At 41.8% G+C, this 12,258-nt stretch overlaps 1 protein-coding gene across 1 annotated transcript in view; it reads right to left on the bottom strand.

The window, feature by feature from the left end:
• Window positions 1–2,800: 2,800 nt before the first annotated feature.
• f8 (coagulation factor VIII, procoagulant component) overlaps window positions 2,801–12,258 on the bottom strand; it is a 15,081-nt gene continuing 5,623 nt past the window's right edge. Inside the window, exons 11-27 of the mRNA XM_017434317.3 lie at window positions 11,328–11,545; window positions 11,089–11,221; window positions 10,293–10,502; window positions 9,218–10,038; window positions 8,966–9,108; window positions 7,733–7,898; window positions 7,412–7,651; window positions 7,049–7,277; window positions 6,777–6,959; window positions 6,538–6,654; window positions 6,175–6,246; window positions 5,929–6,014; window positions 5,611–5,766; window positions 5,248–5,392; window positions 5,009–5,163; window positions 3,685–3,867; window positions 2,801–3,451 (exon numbers count right to left, since the gene is read on the bottom strand). Coding sequence (XP_017289806.1) covers window positions 3,296–3,451; window positions 3,685–3,867; window positions 5,009–5,163; window positions 5,248–5,392; window positions 5,611–5,766; window positions 5,929–6,014; window positions 6,175–6,246; window positions 6,538–6,654; window positions 6,777–6,959; window positions 7,049–7,277; window positions 7,412–7,651; window positions 7,733–7,898; window positions 8,966–9,108; window positions 9,218–10,038; window positions 10,293–10,502; window positions 11,089–11,221; window positions 11,328–11,545 — 3,413 coding nt within the window. The 3' untranslated portion in view covers window positions 2,801–3,295. The remainder of the gene's footprint in view (window positions 3,452–3,684; window positions 3,868–5,008; window positions 5,164–5,247; window positions 5,393–5,610; window positions 5,767–5,928; window positions 6,015–6,174; window positions 6,247–6,537; window positions 6,655–6,776; window positions 6,960–7,048; window positions 7,278–7,411; window positions 7,652–7,732; window positions 7,899–8,965; window positions 9,109–9,217; window positions 10,039–10,292; window positions 10,503–11,088; window positions 11,222–11,327; window positions 11,546–12,258) is intronic.

Below are 12,258 nucleotides of genomic sequence, written 5' to 3'. Positions count from 1 at the left end.
AACAGGTAAACAAATGATCTCACACAGACACACACACACACAAGTATGTATTTCTATTCTTTTAATATATTGTACTGACTTTCATTCATTTCTGTAGCCTGACACTGACCCTTACTCTAAACCTAATTATTATATGACTAATCTAACCCTAAACTGAACTCCTAACCCAAAAATTATGCTCCACCATATCAGGACTACGCTTTGGTCCCCAAAAGGACTACTGATTCTGCCAAGGTAGGTAATTATATTAGAAAAGGTCCTAAAAAGGTAACAAAAACAGATGCACACTCACAGACACGGGCAAAATCATCATCGCCCTTTCCCGTTCGGCGCGAGTCAAAAACACATTGTCAGGCTTTTGAAAGTATTATTAAAATTCTTGTAAATCTACAAATTTGACTTTCTTTCTAAACCACTGAGGAGTCATGTTTTTATTCCCATATGTCCCAAACTGTGACGTCTTCTTGGTAGTTTCCAGCTTCTGCTGATGCAAACTGAAAGAAGAAGGAGCAAAAAGAGGAAGCACCATTCAAGAGAATCTACAGTAAAATGTTTGAAAAAACAAAGGGCTTTGTGTAAGTCCAGATTTCAACCTGATTGAAATGCCGTAACGAGTCATGTGCACACAAACCTCTATCAGCTGGAGGAGTGTTGTAAAGAGAAGTGGGACACATTTCCTCCACAAAGGTCTGAGAGAATGTGGTTCTAAATGTGGTTCTATCAGCTAATAAATTACAATATAAACTAAAAAGAATAGTTCAGATTATTTGAAGCTTGGTTTGGATAAAGGTTATGAACAATCAACATCTTACCTGTTGCAGATAACTCTCTGAACAGCCTCAGACTTTAAACCAAACATTTTGCATGAAGAGCTGTAACATTTTTGAGACCGGAGTTGTTTTAAGATGGCAGCAATCATATCTGGTCTTGGCCTGGCTTGGACTAACTCCTGTTAAGTTTAAACTCTAAAAGGGCATGCCTATTTTTTTTCATCGCACTTTTACAGCACGTGGGGTCACTTCATGATGAACATCATACAAAAGAAATGGAAAAAAACTTTGGTTCCTTAAGATTGAAGTACAAAATGAAAGCAGCCGTGAAGGTAAAACCCAACCAGCGTGGATTTGCTGTTGTTGCTGCTTTCACACACTGCGAACCCCAAAAGTAGCAGCTGATAGGTGACCACATGTGGGCAGCAGGCCACTGCTTCTGCCCCCCCTGCTCCCTCCCCGGTGTTTCTTCTCTTTTCCACTGCGTGCCCGAACCATCGTTCAGCTGGAAATCAATACAGATGAGCCTGCTTTGGAGAACTACAGCTGGTATGTTTTTGTTTCCAGAAGGATAAAAGTGTGACTGCTTCCTGCCAACACAAGTCCTGTCCACTCTGTCCTCCAAACACAACATAACACCTCCCCTGTACCTCTCGCCTGGAAACTTCCTGACTGATAATGAGGCGATAAAATTTGGTTCGAGGTGAAGTACAAACAGCCTCTCATGCACTCACGGAGACATGGGTACACCTTGTTGATCTTCCCGGTTCCCTTCAAGCTGTTTTGTCTGCGGAACAGTTTCCTCTGTTATAACACGGCTGCATATTTCAGAACAATGTTGGAGTTGAGTTGCTCCTCGTTTCTGCCAGGAGGGACTGGTCCAGACGGATAAGACGCAACAACATTTCAGGGCCCATCTGCCATAAAGACAAGAGGAAATTAAAAGAGAGCTTTAAACGTGGGAGAAATGTTCTGTCCTTCACGGACCCATGGGCACAGACGCTTCCGTCAAGCCATTTTGCAAAGCTTTGCTGGATTTTCTGCTCGTTTCTTATTGATGCAACAGATCCTAGATCAGATAACATAAGCTGCAGGTATTTAACATTTTATTGGATCACTCTACTCTCTTGGTAGAGTTTTTTTATTGGTTAGTTTCCTGGCCTGGACTGGGCTTTTAAGCACAGTCTCCATATTTTGGGGGTTGAGGTCGAGGCCGTGGGAAGGCTATTCAATCTTAGCCTGTTTTATCCAATCAGAAACCGTTTCCGATGTGTGTTTGGAATCATTGTCCTGTTGGAACACCCAAACTGTTGTTTCAGTCATCTCACTGTTGATCTGAGGTGAAGTTGAAGAACTTGGAGGTGGTCCTCTTTCTTTTATCCCAATCATTTTATGCAATGTGTCAATACCACAACATGATCCTACCTCCTCCATGTTTGTCAGCTGGTACAGTGTTCCTGGGTTTGAGAACCTCACCTCGACTCCTCCAAAGATACCTCTTGTCATCTTGGCCGAATGACTCAATCTTTGTCTCGTCGGACCGTGAAACCTCTCTCCAGTTTTTGGGTTGATCCTTAACATTCTAACTAATCTCTTCTGCACTGAGGTTCTTGGACTTTCCCATTGTCTGAGTATTGGTCAGTCCTATAAGTACTGTAAAACAAATACTTTACATGCTGGTAAAGAGAAACTACCAGCTGCAGTCAACCATGATCACTAATGAGAATAGGCCTTGGCCTTGTCAAGCTGAAAATACTCTAGACCCTTCAGCTTCACTCATTAACAGATTTATATGACCATATGTATATAATTGAGCATGTATGTATAATTAAATAAAAATTACAATAGATCCTAACACTTCTTAACAATTCTTGTTTTTAAAAGTCACCGAATCTGGAAAAAATGGTTTAAATAAATAATTAAAAGCTCCAAATCAATATGTCATCCATGTCCATGGTTAGTGTACGTAAAAGTCTGACCACCTCTGTATGTGTTTGTGTGCTTGTTTGAACTAAAATATGAGAAAATGATTAAATAAATGCAATTTCATTTTCTTAATGAATGTATAGCTTATAACATCTCAAACAAAGCAGAAAAATACTTTCTTTCTTATCAATAATATACATCTAGTAAAACAAAATACATTAATATGAATCGGAAATATTTACACAAGCTTACACTGAAAATGTTTGCTTTCCTGTTGGCTCAACTGTGTTTTGCAGAAGGTAAAGCGTTTTAATTTACACCTTAATATAACATAGTTTAACATGACTTTATAAACAACTAAGCTCTTCACTGAATACCACACTTGTAAAAAATAAAAAAAAGTGAAAATGTAAACAGTCTTATGGCTATAGAAAAAAAAAACAAAAAACTTCAGGCAGTTTTTTATATAACTTAAGTGCTCTGCATAATAACTGATCCTTTTCTCATTTCCTGTAAAACTCCAGAAGAAGCCATGCGGAGTTCAATCTGCAGTGCTACTGAAACGCTGCTGCGTTTTGTTGCTGCTTGTCCTCGAGGCGTCAGATGCTCTGCAGGGTGTCACAGCCCAGCACCTCCAGGCGCAGGGCGATGTCGTTGAGCCAACCGCGTGGGTGGATGCGAACGAAGCGACCAAACAGGGGAGGGCTGAAAACGGTGAGAGCCTCCTTGTCTGGATCGTTGTTTCCTGGGAAGATCTGAGGAGAAATGACACATCAGCAGGGAAACAGTGGCTCATTTGTCTGCATCAAGTTGTGAATAAATGTGAGAAAGGCTACATCATCTGCTCTGGAAACCGACTGAAGTAGTATAAGAAGGAAAACACATTTCTGTGGTTGGTTTAGTCATGCTTAAAGTCAGCGTCACAATCTTTGGCAGCACTAATACCTGGCTAAAAACTGAAAGCTACATGATGAGCTTTTCTACACACCTTTACGGTTTGAGATTTTCTCTCGAACACGCTGCTCCAAAAGTGTCCGTCATGACTGTAAGTGACTGAAAACTCGGTCACCACCATCTGGGTCCCCAGTGATCGAGCTCCTTGGGTGATGACGCCTGTGATCCGTCTGACTTTCCCCAAGTCGACCTGCAGCCACTCGTGGGGGTTGTTGCTCTGAGACAAAGAGGAGAGACGAGACACTTTTAGAAACCAGAAAGAGTCAATTCATACAAAAGGGCAACAAGAGAGAGGAAAAAGGCTTGAGGGATTAGGAAGGTTTATTAGATGCAAAAACCTCATTATCAGCCATTTATTTTGTTTTTAGAAGAGGCTTTAAATCCAATGCCGTATATGTACAAGTGAGGAACTAAACACAAGTTATTAAGAGTACAATTCATTACGTATAAAAGAGAAAACGTTATCAAACTAGAAGAATCTAATGCCAGTTTCAGTATGACGGAAAAAGTAAATATTCTGGCCAATAGTTTCCGTTTCAGTTCCTTTATGTGCCATTCATAAAATTATTTTAATACATAACTTTGTGGTTGTTTGTTCAGGCTTTGGCAATAGTCTTAGGAAACTATTCCAGACAAAAGCTGGCAGAAAGTGGCTGACCTCTGTCTCGAGTGCTGCGTGCAAACGCTGATAGTAGCTCAACAATTTGCCACAAGGACAGATCACACCTCGAGAGTTCAGCTCTGGAAAGTGTTCAAATGATAAGGTGAAGAGGAGGAAACGAGACGAACATGTTATCAGGGCCGAAACTGAGCAGAGAAAGGTTAATCATCTCCATTATGTGCTTCTGTGGTTCTTATCACACTGATATAGCTCAAGTGGCGCTAATGAGAAGAAAAAAGCAGAAAATCTTGTACCTTCTAATGAAAATTTCAAACATTTCACAGCCAGATAAAATTTTATAACTATGAACTTTGATAGTAATTGGCTACTTTTGAAAAGTTTATTTTTGACTGACATCATTATCAATACAGGGTGTGCTGGGAGCAGACTAGTGTTTCATTTTTAACCTTTTTGTTCAGTAAATACTAAACCTTTTTATGTATGATTCCCAATCTGTGATTCTGCTACTGGGAGACCGTTAACATTCCCCAAAGAAGTCACTACATTAACATAACCTGTCAAACTGCAACTAACTACTTATTAGATTAAGTAATGTTTTTCTGCTCTAAATGCTGCAAATTATTAGAGCGCAGACTATCTCTATCCAAATACAAACATATCTTTCTTCTATAAATATGGTCTTTCCTTAGTTAGACGTCCCTGAACTGCATGTACCGATGACCGAATGTGAGCGTACCTTTGGCCTCCAGGCGTTGGCGCCACCACTTTGGTGAAGACGGGCGAGGCTGGGGCTCCAGGTACGCAGCAGAGATGAATGAACCGATGAGGCGCTAAAGCCGCTGTCGGGAATCAACATCATCTTCTTCTGGAGTCCGAGAGGCATCGAGCAGCCTGGCCACACAAACACGAGCACCGAGTCATTCTCTGTGGTTTTCACGTGATCCGATCACGCCTGTCCCTGCTGGCGCAACTTACTGTTCAGATCACATCCCAGCAGCTCCAGTCGGACAGCGGGCTTTTTCGTGTAGCGGTGTGGGTGGATCCTGACGTAGCGAGCCACAAACGGTGGAGAGAACTTGTTTTGTTTTACCCTGTAGCTGTCCATGTTACTATGAAAGATCTACAACAAAGACACACACCTTTGACTTAAAGAACTGTGCTGGTTATTCTGACCCATTTTAGTACTTGTTTTAATACAACAAAGCAAGCTTTTAAACTAAATTATGACTGCCTAAAACTACTACTATTATAGATTCAATCTCTGCGATGAAGCAGAACTAATTTGTCTAATAATTAACTTTGGCCTCACTGTAACTGTGTACAGATTTGTGGACAAACCATGGTGTTTGCAGAGGCGTTTCCTCTGTAGGTGGCCCAGGTCTCTTGGTCCAGGCTGTAGGAGACGGTGAACAATGTGATGAAGTGGTCTCTCAGCCTTGATCTCACTCCCTGAGTCTCCACGCCATGCAGCAGGGTGGGCCTCTGAAGATCAACCTGAACACACACATTAGCGTAAAGTTCACCCTGTTACGATTTAATCACAGCCACGAGACGGATACAGATATCATATGCGAGAACTCTGAGAATTTGTTCTAGGAACATTAGGACAAACCATCGCAGATTTAGAATGAAAGATCAGGAATTCAGATGTCTAACCTGTAACCATGACTTCATGTTTTTGCCCATCCAGGCGTTGATAATACCAGACTGGTCCAGCCTCGCCAGCCTCGGCTCCCAGTAACCTGCATGTGTAAACATAAACATGACACTAGTCCATCTTCCTTTGGGTAATTTCCCAGTTTTCAGACTTCAGAAAGGTAAAAACATTTAATTGTAGGTGGACAGCTTCATTCCTCCTGATGTTCAGTGTTTGTCTTGTTGCAAACAAACCAGAACTCTTACCCAGGTGATCTGATGCTGTGATTTGTGAGTCCTCAATTCTTCCTGATGTCATTCCCAAAGGTAAGAAACATTCTGCATTTCAAAACATCAACACCAAAGCTCAGTAAAGCAGACCAAAATCACAGGTATAGCTTCCAAAATCAGGATGAAGCCAATTCAAAAACAAAACAGTAGAAAATATACAAAGAATAAACATAAATAGCCAAAACAAGCTTTATTTTGGTGAATTTTGGTTGAATTTCTTCAAATCAAGATCAACGAAAAAGGTCTGTAAAGAAAACCATCCACATTCTTCTGGCTCTGAAGATCTATCATAGTGTAGATCCAACTAAATTAGAAACAAAATCACATGGATGCACCTACGTGGGCTATACACCAACAGCTTGGCCCTCATTCCAGCCAGCTGGTAGTCTCCGATGGTGCACTCAACCAGCCATGTTCCCACTGTGGGGGGTCTCATCTCCACCGTCCCAAAAACACCTCGAGGAATAAGTGCAAAGCATCATGTGAGACAGCGTTTGAAGCAGGAAATATGTCACATTCAAAGAAAGAACAGTTCATTATGTGTGTGCTTGTGTATATGTGTGAGTGTGTGTTTTTACCAGGAAAAAGGTTGAAGACCCCCATACGATGTTCTTCTTTAGCATGAAGAGTAAAAGGCAAACCGTGGAAGTGCACGGCGTGGTACTCTCTGTCGCCTCCCACGTTCAGGAGGTGCCACCTCACTGGATGATGCTGGGCCGCCATCAAACCGGGAAGAGTCTCTGCCACGTAACCGTTTATTGCTGACGAAAAGCACATGAGTAGTATTTCAGATAAAAACACTGGTAAGGTACGGACAGTAGGAGCAGACTTTACAGGAGCGATCATCCACCTGCAAACTTATTGCTGGTTTGGTACCAGGGGTCCTCCGGGTTGACCTGACAGGGCGGAGCACAGTGTCGCTGCAGGTTCTCCTCCAGGTACCAGCTTTTAGTTTCATCGAAGGAGTGGAAGAGCAGGGAGAACTCCTGCATGTCTGGCTGTGTGTTTTCACGGATATTCAGGGTGCCAGACTTACAGATCACCAGTGGACCAATCAGACCCGAGTGAAGGTCCTTCTCCTGTACACGGTAAAGAAATGTTAAAAAGTCAACATTTACGGCATTGTTTTTTAATGCTTCATTTGTAAATGAATGTGGATGATGTTAGTGGTGTGAATATACAGCAGATAAAGGCTAGTTAGACTGCAGCCGACCCTATCCACAGTGGAGTAATAAGCTCCGGTTTTGCAGTCAAATTCCGGGTCAGTGGGTCCCTGTTTCTTGCTTATTTTCCAGTTATAAGTCCGAGTTTCACCGGGAGGTACAGGCTCTCCAGGAATCCCGGGTGGAGCAGAGGAGGAGCTGGTTTGTGCGACGCCAGCCCCCTGACTTCGGTCGTACACGCCATGAAGATGAAAGGAGTAAGGCCTGTTTGCTTTGTTCCTAAAAATGACCTGAGTCAGGACAGGGTATGTTAGGAGACAAATCAACAACAACAACAAGAAAAGCAACAGGAGCGGTGCAGGAACACTCACAGTGAGGAGATCGTTAACTTCCGTTCTGATAAAAGGTCCCATGATTCCCAAGTGTTCCTGAAGCTCTCCTCTGCTCACGGGTTGTAGGAAGTCTTTGTCCCTGTAAGCTCGAAACACCACCTTCTTATATTCGGGCAGGAACTTCCTCATCCCTCGACGCATCTCTCTGAACAGAGGGACACTGTCGGGTTAAATCTGCTGTTTGCATGATCAGACATTGTCATGTTAAACATTTTATGGTAAAATCTTGGAGCAATCCGAACTCTATCACAACTGCTTCCACTAAAACAGCTGAAACACTGGGTGCCTTTAAATCTCAACTTAAAACCCACCTGTTTAGAGTTGCTTATGGCTAAATTAGGGTTAGAGTGCAGGTTTTTGATGTTTGTCTCTTTCTTACTGTTTATTCATTGTCACATGCTGTTTTTATTTGGTTTTTTAATTATGTAAAGCACCTTGAAATGCCTTGCTGCTGAAATGTGCTATACAAATAAAATTTGATTGATTGATTGACTCGTGACCTGATAGGTCTGTGTGAAGCAGAAGAACCGTTACATTTTTGGACGAATATAATTTAATGTTAAATAACTGAAAAATAATTTGATAACTAAACTTTTTAGGTCCTGCAAACGCAGATGGATTACTAAACTAGACAGGCAGAGGTTAAAGAGACCAAAAGCTTTCAAGTCAAGGCTCAGGATAGACAAAATTAATGCAAAACAGTGTAAAACAACCAATACGAGACAAAAAAAAAACTCCATGAAGGGGCATAGAATGCCACAGAGATGCAAGCTGCCAATAAAGAGACGTAAAATAACCACTAAGAGACACAAAACAACTAAAGGAAAGAAAAATGGTTCAAATGGGACATAAAATAAATCATAAATTGAAAATTTATAAAAAAATAGGAACCATATGACTACAATAAAACAAAAATGTGACACCAAAGAAGCGATACATCAGAAACTGGCCCACAAAGCATGTTAAACATGAACTCAAACTGCGTAGATACAGACCTGAAGACTGCAGCTACAGTTTGAATCCGTTTGATTTGTGTTTGTTTTGTACTTTTTGTGGCGCAGACCTGTGTCATGTTGTTTCATGGTTCTGTGGTGTAGTTTTTTGTGTTGTTTTAAACTCCTGTTGCCTTGTATACGCTAAAGTGTTCTCTCTGTTCGTCCCAAGTGGACGATGTCTTTAAATCCCTGCATGGAAAACTGTTGCTATTCTTACTCCTGGTTGATGAGCTGAGGTGGTTTCTTGATGCCATAGTCCCAGGAGATCTCCTCTGCAGCGACGTAGTAAAGGCGGGGTCTGATTTCTCCTGAGCGTGGGTCTATGGAAGCTGCACCAAACAGATCTGATGAACTGTTCACCTGCAAATACAGTTCAGCATTAAGTTTGGTGAACCAAGTACCATGTTGAAAAAGTAAAAAAACCCGATATTTGTTATTGCATTTAAGGAATACACAGAAGTAAGAGTACCTCATCATTGTAGTCAGTGTACTCCAAGGACAGATCAATCTGAGTTAAATTAGCATCAGTAATGTTGTAATCCAGATCCAGCAGATCATCTGGAAGCCTCACGGGTTCGGCGAAAATGTGGTTGTGTGGTACAAAGTCCTGATCTGTGCCATCTGAAGAGAATAAATCTTCAACTGAAACCTGGTCGCTCATCAGTTCTTCGGCGCTCAGTGAGAAATCTTTGCTCTCTTTAGATGCCGTCCCGTCTTGCTCTTCACCTGGTATTCCACTCTTTCCGTCAAGCTTTAACTCTGTGCCGGTGTCCATCACGTTTTCAACATTTTTAAACAGAATTTCTTCACGTAAACTCCCAGAAACTGCGTCTCCTTCCGTCCAGTTGCCGTCTGCATGTCTTTTCCGTCTGCTTCCCCCATGATCAGTCCGATTTTCAGAAGCTGCCCAGTCTCCATCTCTCTCTATTTTTTCTAGGACGTCCTCTGGGATTCCTGCATCTAAGGAAGGCTGTGCCTTTTTCAGTGATGCCACCGGTACCCTCCTCAGCTCACATGAAGACCCAACACCCCTAGTGCTGTCCATCGTGACATTTTGACTATTAGTCTTGTTAGCAATGAGTTTCTTGCAAACTCGGACCAACACTGTGCCATTCCGAGGTCTTACACCCCTTGGCTGGAGAAAGATTTGGTCATAGTAATCAGAGATATCTTCATCCACCTCGTCATCAACCAGCGAGAACTCTCCATTGCTGCAGGGACGAACCGTGTAACGGATGCTCATGCCCCGGCTCTTGAGGCTGCTGTCAAAGGCACTTATCTCCCACTCACCTGTGAGACAAAAAAAGTGAGACTCAAAACAACTCAAAGTACCTTCCACATCTGGTACTTCAGTCCATTTCCACATTAAAGTTATCTGTGTTTGTGCTGGGAAATTCTGATGGCCTTGAGCACAAATGGTCCAAAAAACATCAATACTCAGTCTAAAGAGTCAGCAGAAGTATTGCTACCAGTAAAATCTTTGAATACCTTCAGCTCCCACTAGTTTATTTTTGAGGAAAAGGTGTAAATGTAGTGAACCTCACCGATCAGCTCTGTCTCCATGGGAACAGTCACGGCAGTCATGGGGAAGAGGGTGAGGACAGACTGGTAAAGGCCTTCGTACTGAAACAGGTTTCCAGTGAAATAAACAGAGAGGAAGTCGCTCTGGGTTCCCACGTTGGCCACGTGCCAGAAGGCGACATCAGTCTGACACATGACGAACTTACGTCCCCTGAACATGATGCCATTTATACCTGGGAGAGGACAGAGAATCAAAAAGCATGACTTTGGTTTAACATCTGCTCACAGAATGGTTACAGTTTGACGAACAAACATTAAATTGATAAATCAGATCTTTTAAAGGGTGATCACAGATTTATGAACAAACAATGTGTCATCTGTTGTTGTACGTCTTCAAACAACCTCCATTTGGAGAGACAAAGTTTATTTCAGACCAAAGTAGACTTCCGCCATTTTAAAACAACTTAATTTTGCATTACACAGCTATTTAAATAAAATTCAATGGTTATTTGCGCACATAAACAGCAGCAGCAGGTCTAGTACAGCCTGAACTGCTCCAGAAAATGTCACATGAACTACTATTATATTTCTAAGACTGGAGTTGTTTAAAGATGGCAGCAATCCACTTTGGTCTTGGTCCTACTTGAACTAGCTGTTAGCTCTCGTCAGTCCAGTCAGAATTAAACTCTTTCAATCATTTAAAAAGATGTCTACAACATTTAAATTGTTTATAACCTTTCCACATACCCCACTTCCAAAGATCTGGATCTTTGCTTAATAAAGTAAACATACAAATGTTAATGTCTGTGATAAACTCACTGTAGATGACGTTGGACTCGTAAAAATCAGGGTCTGTAGTGTTGCGAGACCTCTGCATGTTTTCCTTGTAGTACCAACTTTTGTTCTCATCGAACACAGCAAATATCAGGTTGAGCTTTTCATCAGGTCCCAGCTGCAGCCAACGATAAACAATAAAAAAAAAAACAAAAAAAAAACATTAAATCCAATAAAACACATGAAGTTCTGTTGCATGTTCAAACCTCGAACATTCCTCTCACCATTACTCCTCTGGTGTCGATGGCGTCGTATTTGCAGATGAGCAGCGTGCCCACCAGCCCAGAGGCCAGGTCCTGCTCCGGGGAGATGGTGCTTTGATACAGCTGGGTCAGACACTGGGGGTCTCCCTCCAAGGGCCCGTCGTCGCTTCTCAGACTCCAAATGTAGCCAAACGTCTTGTTGGGGAGAACCTCCATGGAGCGCAGGTCATTTTCTGCTGCTGTTTAATTAGATTCAAGCAGAGCTGAGTTTGAATCAGTTCGTGAGGATGAGAGCAAATGAGAAGTAGCTTTGCTGTTTGTGTTAGGTTTCTTTATCTGTTCAGTCATGCAATCAGTTTTGTTTATATAGGGAAAGAAAGACATATTAGGTATAAAATATAGTTTATATAAGGAAACAGTCATGTTCAGTTTTTAGACGTAGAAAAAAAAGCCAACTAAATGACATCAAATCATGACTTTTAGGATTGAAGGAAATAAGCTTGGCAGAAAATACGTTCATCCTGACTGATCATGCACTATGGCTTAATAAAAAATGCTTCAGGTAGCTTCTCTAGTCTTAAAAACTTTGACTGTGCAGTTGTGAGCTGTAGCAGCAAGAAGAGGTAATGTCACAAGCTACAAGTCGGTGTTTGTCATTTTTTAAATATATTGTAAAAGGAAATTAGGATTCCAAACATCTTAAAAAACAGATTGGTTGTTACTGTCGTTAAACACCTAAACTTAGCTGCTTGGTCTAGTTTCAGTGAGCAGGTTGCAGTGCAATACTAATGTGTGGGGCTTAATAACCGTGAGAACGAAGCAGCTGGCCATTTTCAAAATTTGTCACAACAGTTATAGTCAAAAACACAACCAGAACACGCTTATGTAAACCCCGTGGGAAAGTGCCACAGTGCCAGTTCGTGTGATTGCAGCAGAGGCCACACCCCCCCCC

The sequence above is a fragment of the Kryptolebias marmoratus genome, linkage group LG9 (assembly GCF_001649575.2).
Source record: "Kryptolebias marmoratus isolate JLee-2015 linkage group LG9, ASM164957v2, whole genome shotgun sequence".
Lineage (NCBI taxonomy): Eukaryota > Metazoa > Chordata > Actinopteri > Cyprinodontiformes > Rivulidae > Kryptolebias > Kryptolebias marmoratus.
The sequence above is the reverse complement of the archived record's forward strand: the minus strand, read 5'-3'. Positions and strand labels throughout refer to the sequence as shown.